The sequence below is a fragment of the Nestor notabilis genome, unplaced genomic scaffold, assembly GCF_000696875.1.
Source record: "Nestor notabilis isolate BGI_N333 unplaced genomic scaffold, ASM69687v1 scaffold3975, whole genome shotgun sequence".
Classification (NCBI taxonomy): domain Eukaryota; kingdom Metazoa; phylum Chordata; class Aves; order Psittaciformes; family Psittacidae; genus Nestor; species Nestor notabilis.
This window is the reverse complement of record NW_009930503.1, coordinates 19846-33444: the sequence shown is the minus strand read 5'-3', so window position 1 is coordinate 33444 and position 13599 is coordinate 19846. Positions and strand designations below refer to the sequence as shown.

At 43.2% G+C, this 13599-nt stretch overlaps 1 protein-coding gene across 2 annotated transcripts in view; it reads left to right on the top strand.

The window, feature by feature from the left end:
- The window catches only part of TLK2 (tousled-like kinase 2), a 38866-nt gene that overhangs the window by 8003 nt on the left and 17264 nt on the right, over window positions 1-13599 (top strand). The window contains exons 2-9 of one of the 2 annotated variants that reach the window (XM_010015411.1): window positions 973-1044; window positions 3505-3574; window positions 4568-4611; window positions 5664-5759; window positions 8425-8592; window positions 9161-9256; window positions 12130-12222; window positions 13565-13599. The exon at window positions 13565-13599 is cut by the window's right edge and continues 100 nt beyond it. In XM_010015411.1, coding sequence (XP_010013713.1) covers window positions 973-1044; window positions 3505-3574; window positions 4568-4611; window positions 5664-5759; window positions 8425-8592; window positions 9161-9256; window positions 12130-12222; window positions 13565-13599 — 674 coding nt within the window. The remainder of the gene's footprint in view (window positions 1-972; window positions 1045-3504; window positions 3575-4567; window positions 4612-5663; window positions 5760-8424; window positions 8593-9160; window positions 9257-12129; window positions 12223-13564) is intronic. The other variant, XM_010015412.1, reaches the window with a different exon arrangement.

The following is a 13599-nucleotide window of genomic DNA, read 5'->3' as shown; positions in this document are numbered from 1 at the left end:
AGGGAAAGATGCTCACAAGTTCTTAATGAAGAGGCAGCTTTATTGTGTCGTTATTCCAGAAGTAATTGTGTATCTTGTTTTTCTGTCTTTGTCAAATTCATCTGGATTTCTTAAGTTAGATCTGTAGGAGGCCACTTTTATGTCAGAGCACTAGGCTAAGACACGGTGACTTTGCGTGATTCACTTTTCTTTCCTTTTAAGACCAGTTTTGATACAGATCTTAAATAATCTTAAAACTGCTTGGATATGTAGAAATGCAGATGTGTATCCAGTAGAGCCTGCAAAGATGCAGGCAGATGCTTGTAGGTACCTGGATACTATGTTGGTAGATCTAGTCCAGCCTCTTGAATCAGTGCTTTAGCAACTGCTCCGTTGGCAGGTCAGCCATGGGTCCGTAACGTAGCCTAGTGGGAAGGACTGTCTATGGGTTCACTTGTTCACTTTCCTAGTGTTAAAAAAAGCATAAAAATTATGCATTGAAAGAAAAATCAGTGGTACTGCCAGCATCTGATAACAGTAATAGCTGCTTTGCCAGATGGAAGATGCCTCTGAATTCTTAGCCCAGGGTCAAGCAGATGCTTGCCTGAAGAGCTGAGCTTGGAACTACCACTCCTCAGCAAATCACAAGCTTTGTTTCTCAAACCAGTTGTCTTAGGCTTTCATGAATACTGCCTTAGCTCTTTTGTGGATGTGGTTAAATAGAGCACTTGGGATAGAAATTGATACAGAAATATCATTGCAAAGGATGCATTGGTATATAGAGACTGTCCAACTGGCGGTCCAGCCTCTGTCTTGCTCCAAACAACTGCTGGAGTTTTTAGTGCCCCATCCCATGTCTAGGTTTTTATCTGTGTTACTGCTGTACCCACATGACTTAGAGCAGTGTAGTTAGTGCAGAGATGCAGTGTTTGATAGGACATATCTGCCTTGTGTGGAAGTTGTGTCTAACAGTCTTTGCTTGTTTTTCACTAGGGTCCATTAAATAGTGAGTCTTCCAACCAGAGCTTGTGCAGCGTGGGTTCTCTGAGTGATAAAGAATTGGAGGTAAGCAGGCACAAATCCTCATGGTAATTGGGCTTAAAGTGGAGATGGTTGAACTCAAAACCTAGAAGGAATTGTGTGATAGTGAGTGACAATATTCCTCTTTTGGGGTGTGGAAGGGACCGGTGGAAGTATTTAGTCTGGATCTTTCCCCCTCCAGTCTTTGGGCCACGCTGTGAAATGGTTCTTCTTGAAGCTTACCACAGATTTTACCCAACCCTACAAACACAGCATTGGTAAAGCTGACCTTAGGAAATTGTTCTCAGCTGTGTTGTGATTTGGTTGCTGGCTTTGGATGAGGTTGGGGACAAATCAAAAGCCAGAGAGCATTAATGGAAAGGTTTGCCTTACCTATCAAATATGAAGGCTGTGTAAGAGGAGCATTTTTATGAATCGCTCTCTGGAAGTGTGGGGAGGTGAAAATTTATGCTTTGTCTCTGTTTAATCTCACTGCTTCAGGATTAACTGCTTTGAAATGCTTGCTAAAGCAGCAAACTGAATTGTAGAGTTACAGTTTTACTTTGCGATTGCACATTAATAAAGCAAAATCTCAAATGTAAATGCATTTTCTTATGCATTTAAAGAACTTTCTGCATGGTTATCAGGTAAGTTTTGGATCATATTTCCCTCTGTTACACGGCAGTACTGATATGAGGTGTCTGGTGAAGCAGAGTCTTTTGAGAATGCAGAATGTTAAACTCCTTGCAAGTAAGTACAGTTAATAGTGGAAAACTGAGTACTTGTTCTTCTTTTACTTGGGGTTTTTTATGCACGTCTGTGGAGTGATTTAAACTGACCGAGCTGACAGAATCAAATCTACCATTCCTTGTTTTTTCAGGCTGTACCAGATAATTTTGTGTGTAATTTTTTGTTATGTAAGTACTTGAATGGAAAAAACAACTTAAAATGAATCTCATTAATATGCTCACAGCTCCATGGAGGCTGTAATGGAGCCTGTGGTGTTAAGAGTCACGCCAACGCTGTTCATGAGTTGCTCTTCACTATGCAGTGAGGAGGCTATGTCACCTCCTTTTACACAAACAGAGCTGGTACAGAGAGTCTCTAGATAGCTATGGAGTTTTCAGACCCCTCATTCTTTGCAGGCACGATAGCCACCTTTGTCTGAACAGCCCCTTCATCCTCTTACCAAAGCAATGACATGTCACTGACTGCTCAGCTGCTAAAACGGAGCTGTAGATGTCCAGCAGCCACCGGGGACACGGCCAGGTTTAGATTCTGGCTGTGTCAGCTTTAGCCTTTTTATCCTATTAAAGGAGGTAGATTGATCTCTGTGCTTACTGGGTGCAAGTCTTTTGGCAGAGATCTTTAAACAGGGTACTTTAGACTTTGGTTTCCAAAAAGCATGAAAGTTAGGTTTACCACAAACTTTCTGGCCATAGTTTTCTCTCCCCCAGAGCTGTGTTCTGCACATTGTGGTTTTCTTCCTGCCCCCAGGCTATAGTTTAGTGGTGGCTGCAGTGATTGTAAACCATACAGCTCCGAAATTATTTGGGACCCTTTGGGATAAGAGATGCTTTTATAATGACGTTGGTGATGGAAACAAGAAGATAATCTGTCTTTCCAAAAACCTCAGTAAGCTGCTTCTAGTGCAGTGCTGCTTAATGTTTTCAGCAGGTTTGGCCACATAAGTGACCCTGGTGACCAGGAAAGCACCATGGCAGGGTCTCCTCTACTCTCACATGTCTAGGCTTGCTAGCCTTGTACGGACCGTTGTGGAGCCTTCAGGGCTGTGCTATGTATTGTGCCTCTGCATAAATATATCACTGTCCACTGATAAGCTGCTCCTCAGGTCTCTGGTTGCTCACAGAAATGGCAGATGCAGCTGACCCTTGACTTTAATGGGAGCAGCTGAGGAGTAAACTGAAGGCCAGGTGAATTGCAGCTTTCTTCTGTCTCAGAGATCTGCTTTGTTTTGTGTGTGGTTGCTGTTGTGCATCACTGGCAGGGTGGTTCTTGTAGCCATCTGCAAAGGGCCTTGGGAAGAAGCATTAGCTGCAGGCAAGATGAATTGTGCTGGTAGACTGTGAGTAGCCACTGGACTGCAAATTTGGATGTCTGTACTCAAACCTCCTTGTTGTACTCAGACTCCTCTTGTACCAATACTGTGATCACTCCGAAATGGTTTACACAGGGTTTTTAGAAGTGTTTGAACTTGTTCTGCCAACCACGTGAAGCAACTGGGCAGCAGAGGCTGCAGCTGAAATAGAGAAAAGCCTGATTAACCTCCTTGCTAACCATGTTCTCTCCCTCCTGCAGCACATATATCAGAAGGTAGCAGCTGTTTGAGAGCGGTTGTGTCTTTAAGTACCAACAGTAGAAATAAATGCACCAGAGAAGTGAAATGGCCACAGGGGAGATGGAGCAGATTATTGTGTTTTGGCGTTTTTCTTTTAAGTCTTGGAATAACTGCAGAAATGTTAATTTTGAAGTATTGTTTAACAGACTCCTGAGAAAAAACAGAATGACCAGCGGAATAGGAAAAGGAAAGCAGAAGCCTATGAGACCAGTCAAGGTAATTCACTCTCCTGACCCTGCTGTAGGAGTCTGGAATGGTTGGGGATTTGTGCAGTCAGTGTCCAAGGAAACTAATGGCTCTTCTCAAGGGTGTGTCAGGCAGCTTGTTATAAACTACTCCATGATGGTGTAGTTCTCTTCTGGGAGCCTGGTTATCCTCATTGGCAGGGAAATACTCGTCTTCAGCTTATTTGCACAAACTCCTGCATTTTCGTGGGACAGGCTGCCCAAAGGCTTCTCTGAAGTGTTGTTTTGGTCCCACGTCGCTACATATACAACAGCCAGACTTAAATACAGGCTGTACCCTCTGCCTTGCTTTTTGAGATGTATGCCTGCCTTGGTAGAGGAAGTTCTTACCACAACCAATAGAGAACAAACTGTGCTCAAGTGTGAAGCAGGCAGTGCTGCCTTGGAGTAAAACCCAGTGTGTCCAAGTTCAGGTTTTCTAGCAAATGGGCAGATTTATATTTCTTTCATTCATCAACAAGAAAGTAACAAGGGTTGTGTTGACAAAACTGCTTTGATAATACTGTAAGAAAAGAGCTAAGTTTTAATGAGCTGGTGTTAAGCCCCCCCTAATTATCTCTCTCACTCTTATAGGAATGCTTGTGAGAGATCTAATATGCAGTAATGTGTCTGATGGCAGAGGAGTAGAAGTATCCCTTGCTCTGTCATTATCTTGAAGGAAAGTTTGGAGAACCTACACAACTTTCAACAACCTTTTAGTGTTTCCTGAGTACTTTAGCAAGTACAAATGCTCTTTGATTGGATTTGACATGTTCGGAATTGGGAGTTAATTGAATTGTCAACTGTAGACCCTCCCAACAACAACACAGAAGCTATAACCCTGGGGCAGTCTTTTGTTGTGGAAGGTATTGCCCCTTTCCACAGGGAAAGGAGTGTCAAAACACAGGAGTAGTTTTAAAATGGCATCGTAACTTCTGTTCTTAGAAATACAACTCTTATTTTCATCCTTTGTTTTTCTTTTTAGGAAAAGGCACCCCTAGGGGACATAAAATTAGTGATTATTTTGAGGTAAGCAGCTTTACATTGTCTGAGGAATCTGCTTGAATTCACATTATGCAAAATGCCTGGTGACTCCTGTTACTGATCCATCATTGGAGTTACTGGCTGGTGATGTTAACCTGATATGCTCAAGTCTGATTAGATAGAGGACATGAGATTTTTGGAAGTTGATTTTTAAATGAACATTTATTTAAACAGTTGAGAAAGCAGTTTTTTAATAGAGCAGCCACATAAATACAGGTTTGAGATGGATTTCCACTGGAACCTGGATCTCAGATGAGGATATCTCTGAATACGTAAACCTATTTTGATAAGTGTCCAGTGCTGCAAAGTCCTGATTCAAGTAGGAAGTTGTTTACAGGGTTCCCTCTCCAGAACAGCTGGCCATGGGAGATGGAGACCCTCCCCAAACCAGTGATGGACATCCTGAAAATCACTGTTCTTTGTTGATTGTGTGGTTTCTGAAGCTTTTCTAGGTCTGCTCAACCCAGAGCTCTTAAGTTTGTTCTTTATTATCCTGACTAATTTGGAGTCAGAAATTAAGTGCTTATTGGTGTTTGCTGCTTTCCTGGCTAAAGTTTTTTGTAAGTTTGGTGCACAGTGTGGTGCAGGAACGTAAGGATTTCTGTACTAACTAGACCAGCTGCCCACCTGCTTACTTATCCTGTCTTGAGTGGTGACTGGCACCGATGCTTCAGCGGAGGAGTACAGTTCTTACCACTCCTCTAGGGCACAGTTAGACATGGGGAATGGGCTTCCTAATTCTGTACAGTAAATAACAGATCTGTATCTGAGTGTGCAGGTTTATATCTTTTTGTGTTAAAAATGTACTCACTGCAAATATGAATGTTTGTCTGAAGTACTTCTGCTCTCAGTTTTGGAAACAGTGCATGAAGTGTTAAGGTTTTCCTCTTAGCTTCAATTCAGTTTGTTTTAACGAGTCCCTAGAGCCTGTAAGGCTTCATTTTTAAGATTGATGCATTTCTTCTGTCTCTCTTAAATATGCTTAAATGTAGTATCTCAGTGTAATTAGTGATGATCAAACCTGTTCCTTTGGCCAGTTTGCTGGGGGAAGTGGCCCTGGAACCAGTCCTGGTAGAAGCGTGCCTCCTGTCGCCAGGTCATCACCGCAGCATTCCTTATCCAACCCCTTGCCGGTAAGTGCCTCCCTGGGGCCAGAGCTGCTGCCATGGCACTGAGTGGGTTGGTGGCTCAGCTCCAGACAGGTAATAAAGGTTCTGAATAGGAGAGAAGTGTCTCTCAAACTGGATTCTGGCAGCAAAGCCAGATGGCTGAGACCCTGTAACGGTGGTTAGTCCACTTGTAACTGATAGGAATATGTGAGCTTAAAGCATGCGAGATGAAGGTTTTTAGCATGCTGTGGGGTTACAGAGAAATCACTGTCATTTCTAAAAGGTGGAACACACATATTGGTTATCTTGTTTTCCATTGTAGCTCAGGAGCCTCTCCACAGAGTTGGGAGGCTATTGTGTGCTTGTGTAGCACTAGTACAATGATGCTCTGGTCTTGATCAGACCCCTTGGGTATACTGAAAAACCTGCATACCATAGTTACATTGGGAAGGTCTTTTACTTCTGCTTGTGTGCATGTGACTCGTAAGGAGCATTGGCAAAAGCCTGTAAAGAAATGTGTGTGCATGCACATCTGTTGCTATTTTTTGTTATGTAATTCCATTTTGCTGTGACAGCATTTCTGCAAGATCTGAATGTGAAGAAATAACCAGGAGTTTTAAGCCATTTTAGCACAGAGCAGCTAAAGACCTTTCTTTCAACTAGCACAGCAATATTCAGAAGCTCTGGTGTCTGATCTCTAGTTTTGACCATTGCCTGGGCCCCTCTTTAAAAATCTTCAGGATTTGAGTGTCCCAAACCCACAGAGCACTGTGGGAAAGGTTGGTATTCCAGAAACCAAATGCAGAGTCTTTCCTGATGACATTGTTCTGCAGAGACCTTTGCACAGCTCATGAATGTGTGCTGAGCTAAACCCCAGCACTGGATGCTCTGCTCAGAATTCAGTATGTGCTGCTAGATTTTGGAAGCTTTGTAATGCTGCTTTAAGGGAGAGCTTCACATATGCTTCTAGATATTTATTATGTGTTTAAAAATTGAAGTAGACCTCATTAATTGAATGGCCTTTCCTCCTATCTTGTATTAATTCACTAATACATCTCTCTACAGAGAAGTTAATGAAAGAAATACCGTCTCTGACTGTTGCAGATGTGTGAGGTGTTAGGGACAGTTCTTTATTCCAGCAGATGAGATACCCTCCAGGTGTTCATAATGGGACAGGTAGATTCTTCCTCTGGCATCCTTCTACTCTTTGTATGTATTGAGTAGGTAAAAGGTTGAACAGAGTGTTTCTCATGTGGTGAATACTGATGTTGCAGTTAGTTTCAGGTAGGCCAGTTCATGCCTCTCCTTACACAGGTGCTCTTTGTGTTTCTTATCTTCTGTTCTTTACTCTTGCAGCTGACCCTGTAATACTTGCTTATTCAGAAGGAACTATTATGTGCATTTTCAAGATCCTCTTCTTACAAACTGAATAGAAATGGTTAAGCCTCCAAAAATAGGGGGATGAGAGAAAATTGGAGAAGACTGGGTATCTTACCCCTTACAGGTGTCAGTATGGTCTAGGGAGAGAGCAGTCCCCCAAACCTGTGAGTTAATCTGTCCAAGGACTGTACATTTTCCACAATCAGAACTTGCAGAGGAATTGTAATGGCTTCAGGATGTTACTTCTTGTCTTCAAATCTCTTTGACGGCTTTGAATTGCCTTGCTTCTCCTTTGATCAGAAGAATGATCTGCAGGTCTTCAGACTCTTGCAAGGTCACTCTCATACACAAACATTCTTTTGGGGCAGAAAGCACGCTCTTGACATTTGAAATGTTAGGCAGAAAATATGCTTCAGGTTGCACTTTAGGTTGTTAAGGAAAACTGAAGCTTGACCTGGCTGTTTGCCTTTTATGTGGCATATGCCTGGCCCAGAGTTACAGCTTGAAATGACTTTGGTGGTTATTACCCAGTTTTAGCAGTGATGGGCTGGCTTTTAAAGCAAGGCCAATGAGGTCTGAGTGCTGTAATCAGTGTAGCTCAGATGATTCTTGTTCTTAGTGAACCCAGTTCCTGTATCGCAGTTGAAAAATGAGTCTGCTGCAGGAGAAAGGAACTGGCCTTTAAGAGATATAATGCATCCTTAAAAGATTTTTAGTGCTTTGCTTATCTTACAGGAGATTGGTCCCAGCTACAATGACAGAAATGAGCTTGCTGTGATGCCTGGGTCCTGAACATGGTTAGGAGGCGGACATTTAGCACTTCTGAGTCAGTTTCCTTCACCAGAATGAACCTATAGTGACATTTGCTGTTCTAAAATGAGTCCTTAAAAACCCATCCACTAGTATAGTTGTGCATGCATTGACCAAAATCCCAATGCACTTAGATTTTTGGACCTAGAACCTGCTTTGCCCCATTGGCTCTGAAACACGTGTGTTTTTGCAAAGGAAGAGGGGGTGTTAACTGACAAGGGATTCAGTCCTGTGTGTTCATTTGTTACTTTTGGTTTTTTCTTAATTGTTATTCTTCATCTTCTTTTTGATGTCTGCCATTGGAACAATCACTCCAGGGGGCGTGTTTTGAGTTATCAGATCCTCACCACGCTGCCTGCCCATTCCTGAGCTGCTGCTTCGCTGACAACAGTTTTGGCAGAGTCAGAGAATTGGTTTTGGTTTGGTTTTGGGTTGTTTTTTCTTAAAGAGGAAAGGGGGAAAAAAGAAGTTCATTGTATTTTTCTTGCCTGTGTTACAGCGGCGAGTGGAGCAGCCGCTCTATGGGGTAGACGGCAGCACAGCAAAGGAGCCCCAGGAGGAACACTCTGCTCTGCCAACGCTGATGTCGGTGATGCTGGCGAAGCAGCGGCTAGAGAATGAGCAGCTGGCACAGAGGGGAGGTGGCCTCTGTTTTACTTTTGTCTCGGTGAGCAGCTCTGGAAAGGTTGGAATCCTAAAGGATGTTTCTAGTTAAGGGATGGGGAATTTGAAGCTTTTGCTGCTCAAAGGCAGTAGTTCAAGTGCAGCCTGGTATGTTGATGGCCATCATCTTCTGGTAAGTTCATCTTCTGTCGAGAAGAGTTCTAGGTCCCAGGCTTTGCTTGTTTAATAAATGAGTTTTAAGTTAACGACTCAAAATCTTATGTAGATCAAAATAATAGCATCTGAGAGGCTAATCTGATAGATGCAACAAAGCAAAAGAATGAAGTATAGTCTTGCTGCGAGAAGTCTTTGTTTTGGCCTCGCTTAATCTCAGCTGACATGAATTATATTAGGCTTTTAAAAGCTTTGTCTTTTAGCAGGTTGGGCCAGGCTTCTTGAGAGAAACTGACTCTTGTTTTACTGAACTAAGCCTCTAGAGCATTCTTAAATCTTAACATGAAAGTATGGTACCCAGGCCAGGCTGCACCTCCCGTGTAAAGAGAAGTGTATCTGCATGGGCACTAGTGGTCATGCTGAGGAGCATATAACAATACACTAACTTTCTTTTACAGGCCCAGCAAGGCAGCCCATCTTCTACCGGATCAGGGAACACTGAGCATTCCTTCACTTCCCAAAAACAGATTTCCATCCAGCACAAACAGTCACAGGTATAGCTCACTAGATGATACATCTCTTGGATATGAGGTTGGAGCTTGGTGCAGCTTGTCTTCCACGCCAAAGCATACCACTTGTAGTAAACGTAATGTTTCCAGTGAAAGAGTAGTCCCAACTGGGTCTGTAACTACTGATTGACATGAACCACTCTGAACTTTGTTCCTTATCCTGTAAAGGATGTTTTCAGTTGCTGCAACTGGAATTGGCCCAATCTGTCACTGAGGTTTCTCTGTGTCAATATGGTGAGCAATTCTTCAGCTGTGTGTGGATGTGCTCAGGAGAGGAACACTTTAGCCCTGGCTGTTTCAGTTCTGGTGTATCCTGAGCGTTCTTCCTCTCTCTGCAAGTGAAGATGTGAAGGAAACCTGAGTGGTAGTTGTGAATGCCCCTATTCAAGCACTGGGTGCATCCATGCTGCTTACAGTACAAAATCCACAGTCTAGCTGGAAGTTCTCTGTCCTCTGCAAAGTACACCCACGGAATAGTTTGTCTTGTCAAGCTGGAGCGTGATGTGTTCCTGACAGTGCTTCTCAGCAACTTCACTGACCTAGAGTCAAGATGAGCAGTAGCTCTTTTGACTGTACTGCTGTCTTTTTGGTGCCTTTTCAATTCATTCTTCTTTGTGACTTGATGTCAAGATTTGCTTTTAGCTGTGTCATCTTGTGTTGCTTATAAGGATGTTCAGCTTCATCTGCAATGCACCCTGCTTATTTCTTCTCCAAGCCTGCTTTTAATCTTCTGTCAATTTTCATCTCTGATTTCTCTGTGACTGACCCTTCCCTTGAGTGAGTTTAAACCATCAGTTTTGTGTCAATCATTTTCTCACACCAGTCTATGTCAGAGATGATTTTATTGCTGGGGGAAGTTCATTCTCCATTTCCCCAGCAGGTGGTACAAGCTCTTTGTGCATGAAGGTCAGCAATTCTGCTTCTGGGGATACCTATTAGCTTAAGTCTCTGAGCTCTGCAGTGTCATCAGGGTCACATTTGTTGCCTGTATTGTTGTCTGTGAAGATTCCTGGTTCTTGCTAGTGCATGGAGAATTCTTGTGTGAGAACAACACCATAACTCAAGAAACTGCCAAAGGTGCCTTTCAATCTCTGCTGTCCCAACACTCATGCTTAGAATAGTGGTCCCACCTGGAGTGAGCAGGATGCTTTTATTCCCTCATGTGCTTAAGATGCCCACAAGGTCCATCTTTGAAAAGGGTGAGATGTTATCCGAGCATGCTTTCTGCCAGTGCTCAGCTTCATCATGCTCTCCAGAGGTTTAGGTGCAGCATACATTTAAGGCAGAGAACACAGGAAGATGCTTGGCTGCGTGATGAGGACATGCATGTGGTGTTTTCCCTTTCCACACCTGTCTGCAGTTGATAGGCTTAAAAGAAGTGATCTTCAGTGATTCCCAGTTTGACTCATTTCTGGCAATGAGAGAAACAAGTTGGCATGAGCATGGCTTCAGTCAGTACTGAGGCCCTCCGGCGCTGTGCGGCAAGGGGAGCTGTGATGGAGTCACACCTAAAGTGTACATCCTGAAGCATGACTTCATGTGACACAACACAAGCACATGTGGGCATTTGACAAAATGACATAAATCACTAAAGAAACTCTCTGCTGCTTGGTTGAGGGTGTGCAGAATAGGTTCTCAACAGCCAGCCTTCTCACTGCCTTCAGTCACAAAAGCTTTTGTCACACATGCTTTCTGCAGGCTGTCAGGAAGCAAAAACCAAGTTAAGGTAGAAGTGAGGTGACCTGCCCAGGCCTTCTCTTTGTCTTTTGGGTTTAGGCTCCTCTTGCTTGATGTGCAATGCTGGCAGGTGTTCTTTTTTGAGCTTGCCCATACTGGGCATATGTAGAGAAGCAGTGGGCAGCCAAGTTTGTCTCTTTCTTCATGGTGGTAGCTTCCAGGCAAGCCTGACCTCTGGGGAACAGTTACGTAGCAACTCCATAGGTAAGTCTCTGCTGACTCTTCTCAGAACCAGGACACTTGCTTGCAAGTCATAAACGTGAAGTCTGTGCAGTCATGGAGAGATCGTGTGTGTTGACTTGGCTGGTTTAGATGCTGTGTTCATGTGCACGCTGACTTCTTACGCTTTGCTTCCCCACCCGTTAATGAGAGTGCTGAGTCTGAAATACTCCTCCTGCTAGAGAAGACAGTACATGTCTTTTGTCTTCTGTTCCTGGGTAGAACTCTCACTTCATTGGTGAAGGTATTTGAGATGTGCTGCACTCGATGAAACTTGCCAGATAGGTTTCACTCCAGAGTTACAACGCTCCTGTCCCTCGTGGGCACTACTAATACATCATTTTGTCAGAAACAAAGAGCTGTGCTTGTCAATCTGTTACAGTATTTCAGTGGGAAGGCCTGTGTTTTCTGTCAAGACCTCCTTAGAACTCCCAGGTCTTGCCTTCTGTCTAGCAAGTGGTTGTCTATGCCCCTGAAAGATCTCATGTATTTAATATTCCAGCTGAGAGTTGGGATTTGGTGGTTGGTTGGGGGGTTTTGAAACCTTTTTCCTCTACAAGCACTGCAGGAAAGGACAGTGACTGTCAGAGACCACAAGGAGTGGGCAGAACTCGATTATAAAGACAAAATTTGCAGGACATGGTGTATTGTAGCCCTTTACATGTAACCAATTTGTGTTCTGGTAATACCAGGCAATAAGAAAATGAAGAATGGAGAAAGTTCTTCCCTGACTGCTAAGACGCAGGGGATCAGTTCCTTCTTCTTAGACCTACTGTTCAGATCAGAGGGGGTTACAATGCAATGTTACATGCTGACTATCTGGAATACCTGTTTTCCTTAATTGTGGTCTGTGGTGATTTTTTCCCTTCAGTCTGTCCTCGGAAGGGAGGAAGTCCCTACAGTCTGACCTCACAATGGAAAAAATATCTGCACTAGAAAACAGTAAGAACTCTGACTTGGAGAAGAAGGAGGGGAGGATAGATGACTTATTAAGAGTAAGTATTTCAAGTGGGACAGCTCTTCAAAAAGCTGCTATTTAAAGATACCTAGAATGCATGTGCCAGCTAGGCTGCAGAGCAGGACGTTGTATCTGATTTGTAGAACCAGCTCTCACAAGGTAAAACAAATAGAGTCAGCTCCACAATCAGCAGGATAATTGTCTGGCTTGTGGTGACTCTGTTTGGACCTCTTTGAATCCACACACAGTGTAGCAGGGACTGTGGCTGTGCAGAGCAGTTGTAGCTCAGGTGTTAGTGCCTCAGCAGTGTTGCACACTTGTGTTTTGCAAACTAACTTAACACGTTTCTCTGCAGAATTATTCCCCTCTTCTAAGTACTGAGGAGCTGACTCTGCTTTTTGTTTAGCAGCATGTTCAGTAGCCTCTCAGTGGACTGGGAAGTTGTATTCTGAAATGCTTATTCATGGGAGTCAGTGACATGTATAGAGATGAGGAGGACATCTTTTGGTCAAACAGAAAGAATAAAGCTTCTCTTAACCCATTAGTATTCTTCAATAAAAGATAAAACCTTTAAATCAAGGATCTTGTCTTAATGGAGGAGTTCTAATTGATTTAGCTTTCATCAGCTGCAGAGGCATCTCTTGTGGAGTGTTGAAAAGGATTAGAAAACACATTAAAGGGAGAAGAGGGAAGGCAGGCTCTCGTGTTTGTGTGTCTGGTCTCAGCACCTGAAAGAGCTAAGACAAGCTTGTACAGACACCCTTTGCTGTTTAATCAGAAACCGGACTGACTGTTGGTTGGAAGGGGGATGGTTAAATTTATCTTCTTAGTGAAAACAGTTGCACATAAAATCCTGCTGTACACTGTGGTGCTGTTAAAAACAGTAGCTGTTGCTGGGAGCAATCTCTATAGTGGGGTTGAGAGATAGTAACTCGAACACTAATTTAATTGAAAGTACAAAGGGAGTTACCCCATCCTTTTCCTCTGCCAGTATTGTGGCTAAAGGAGGAGGATAGACCAGGGGTGACTCAGCTGTTTTGAGACTTGGGAGCTGTGGCAAGGTCTTAAATGTTTAAAAACCATAAAAATTAAACACTTTTTGCTTGTGTTTAGTCTCTTTGTACTTTAGTTCCTTCTATGTAAACCAGGATGATGGCACTTCCTTGTTCTAGAGGGCTATTAAGATTTGGATGGGTTAAAAACTGAAGAGCTTGGCTTGGATGTTTTGCTAAGAGGAACCTAGTCAGTTTTACCCTGCTGGTTTGCTTGCTTTAATCTAATCCCTAGAGCTAACTGGAGAAACCTCTTCCTCAGCGATGCTTAGTTTGGCTCTTTGAGTGGTTTAAAGTCAAAGGCTTTTCTTCTCTGTTCACTTTAAGGCCAACTGTGATTTGAGACGACAGATAGATGAACA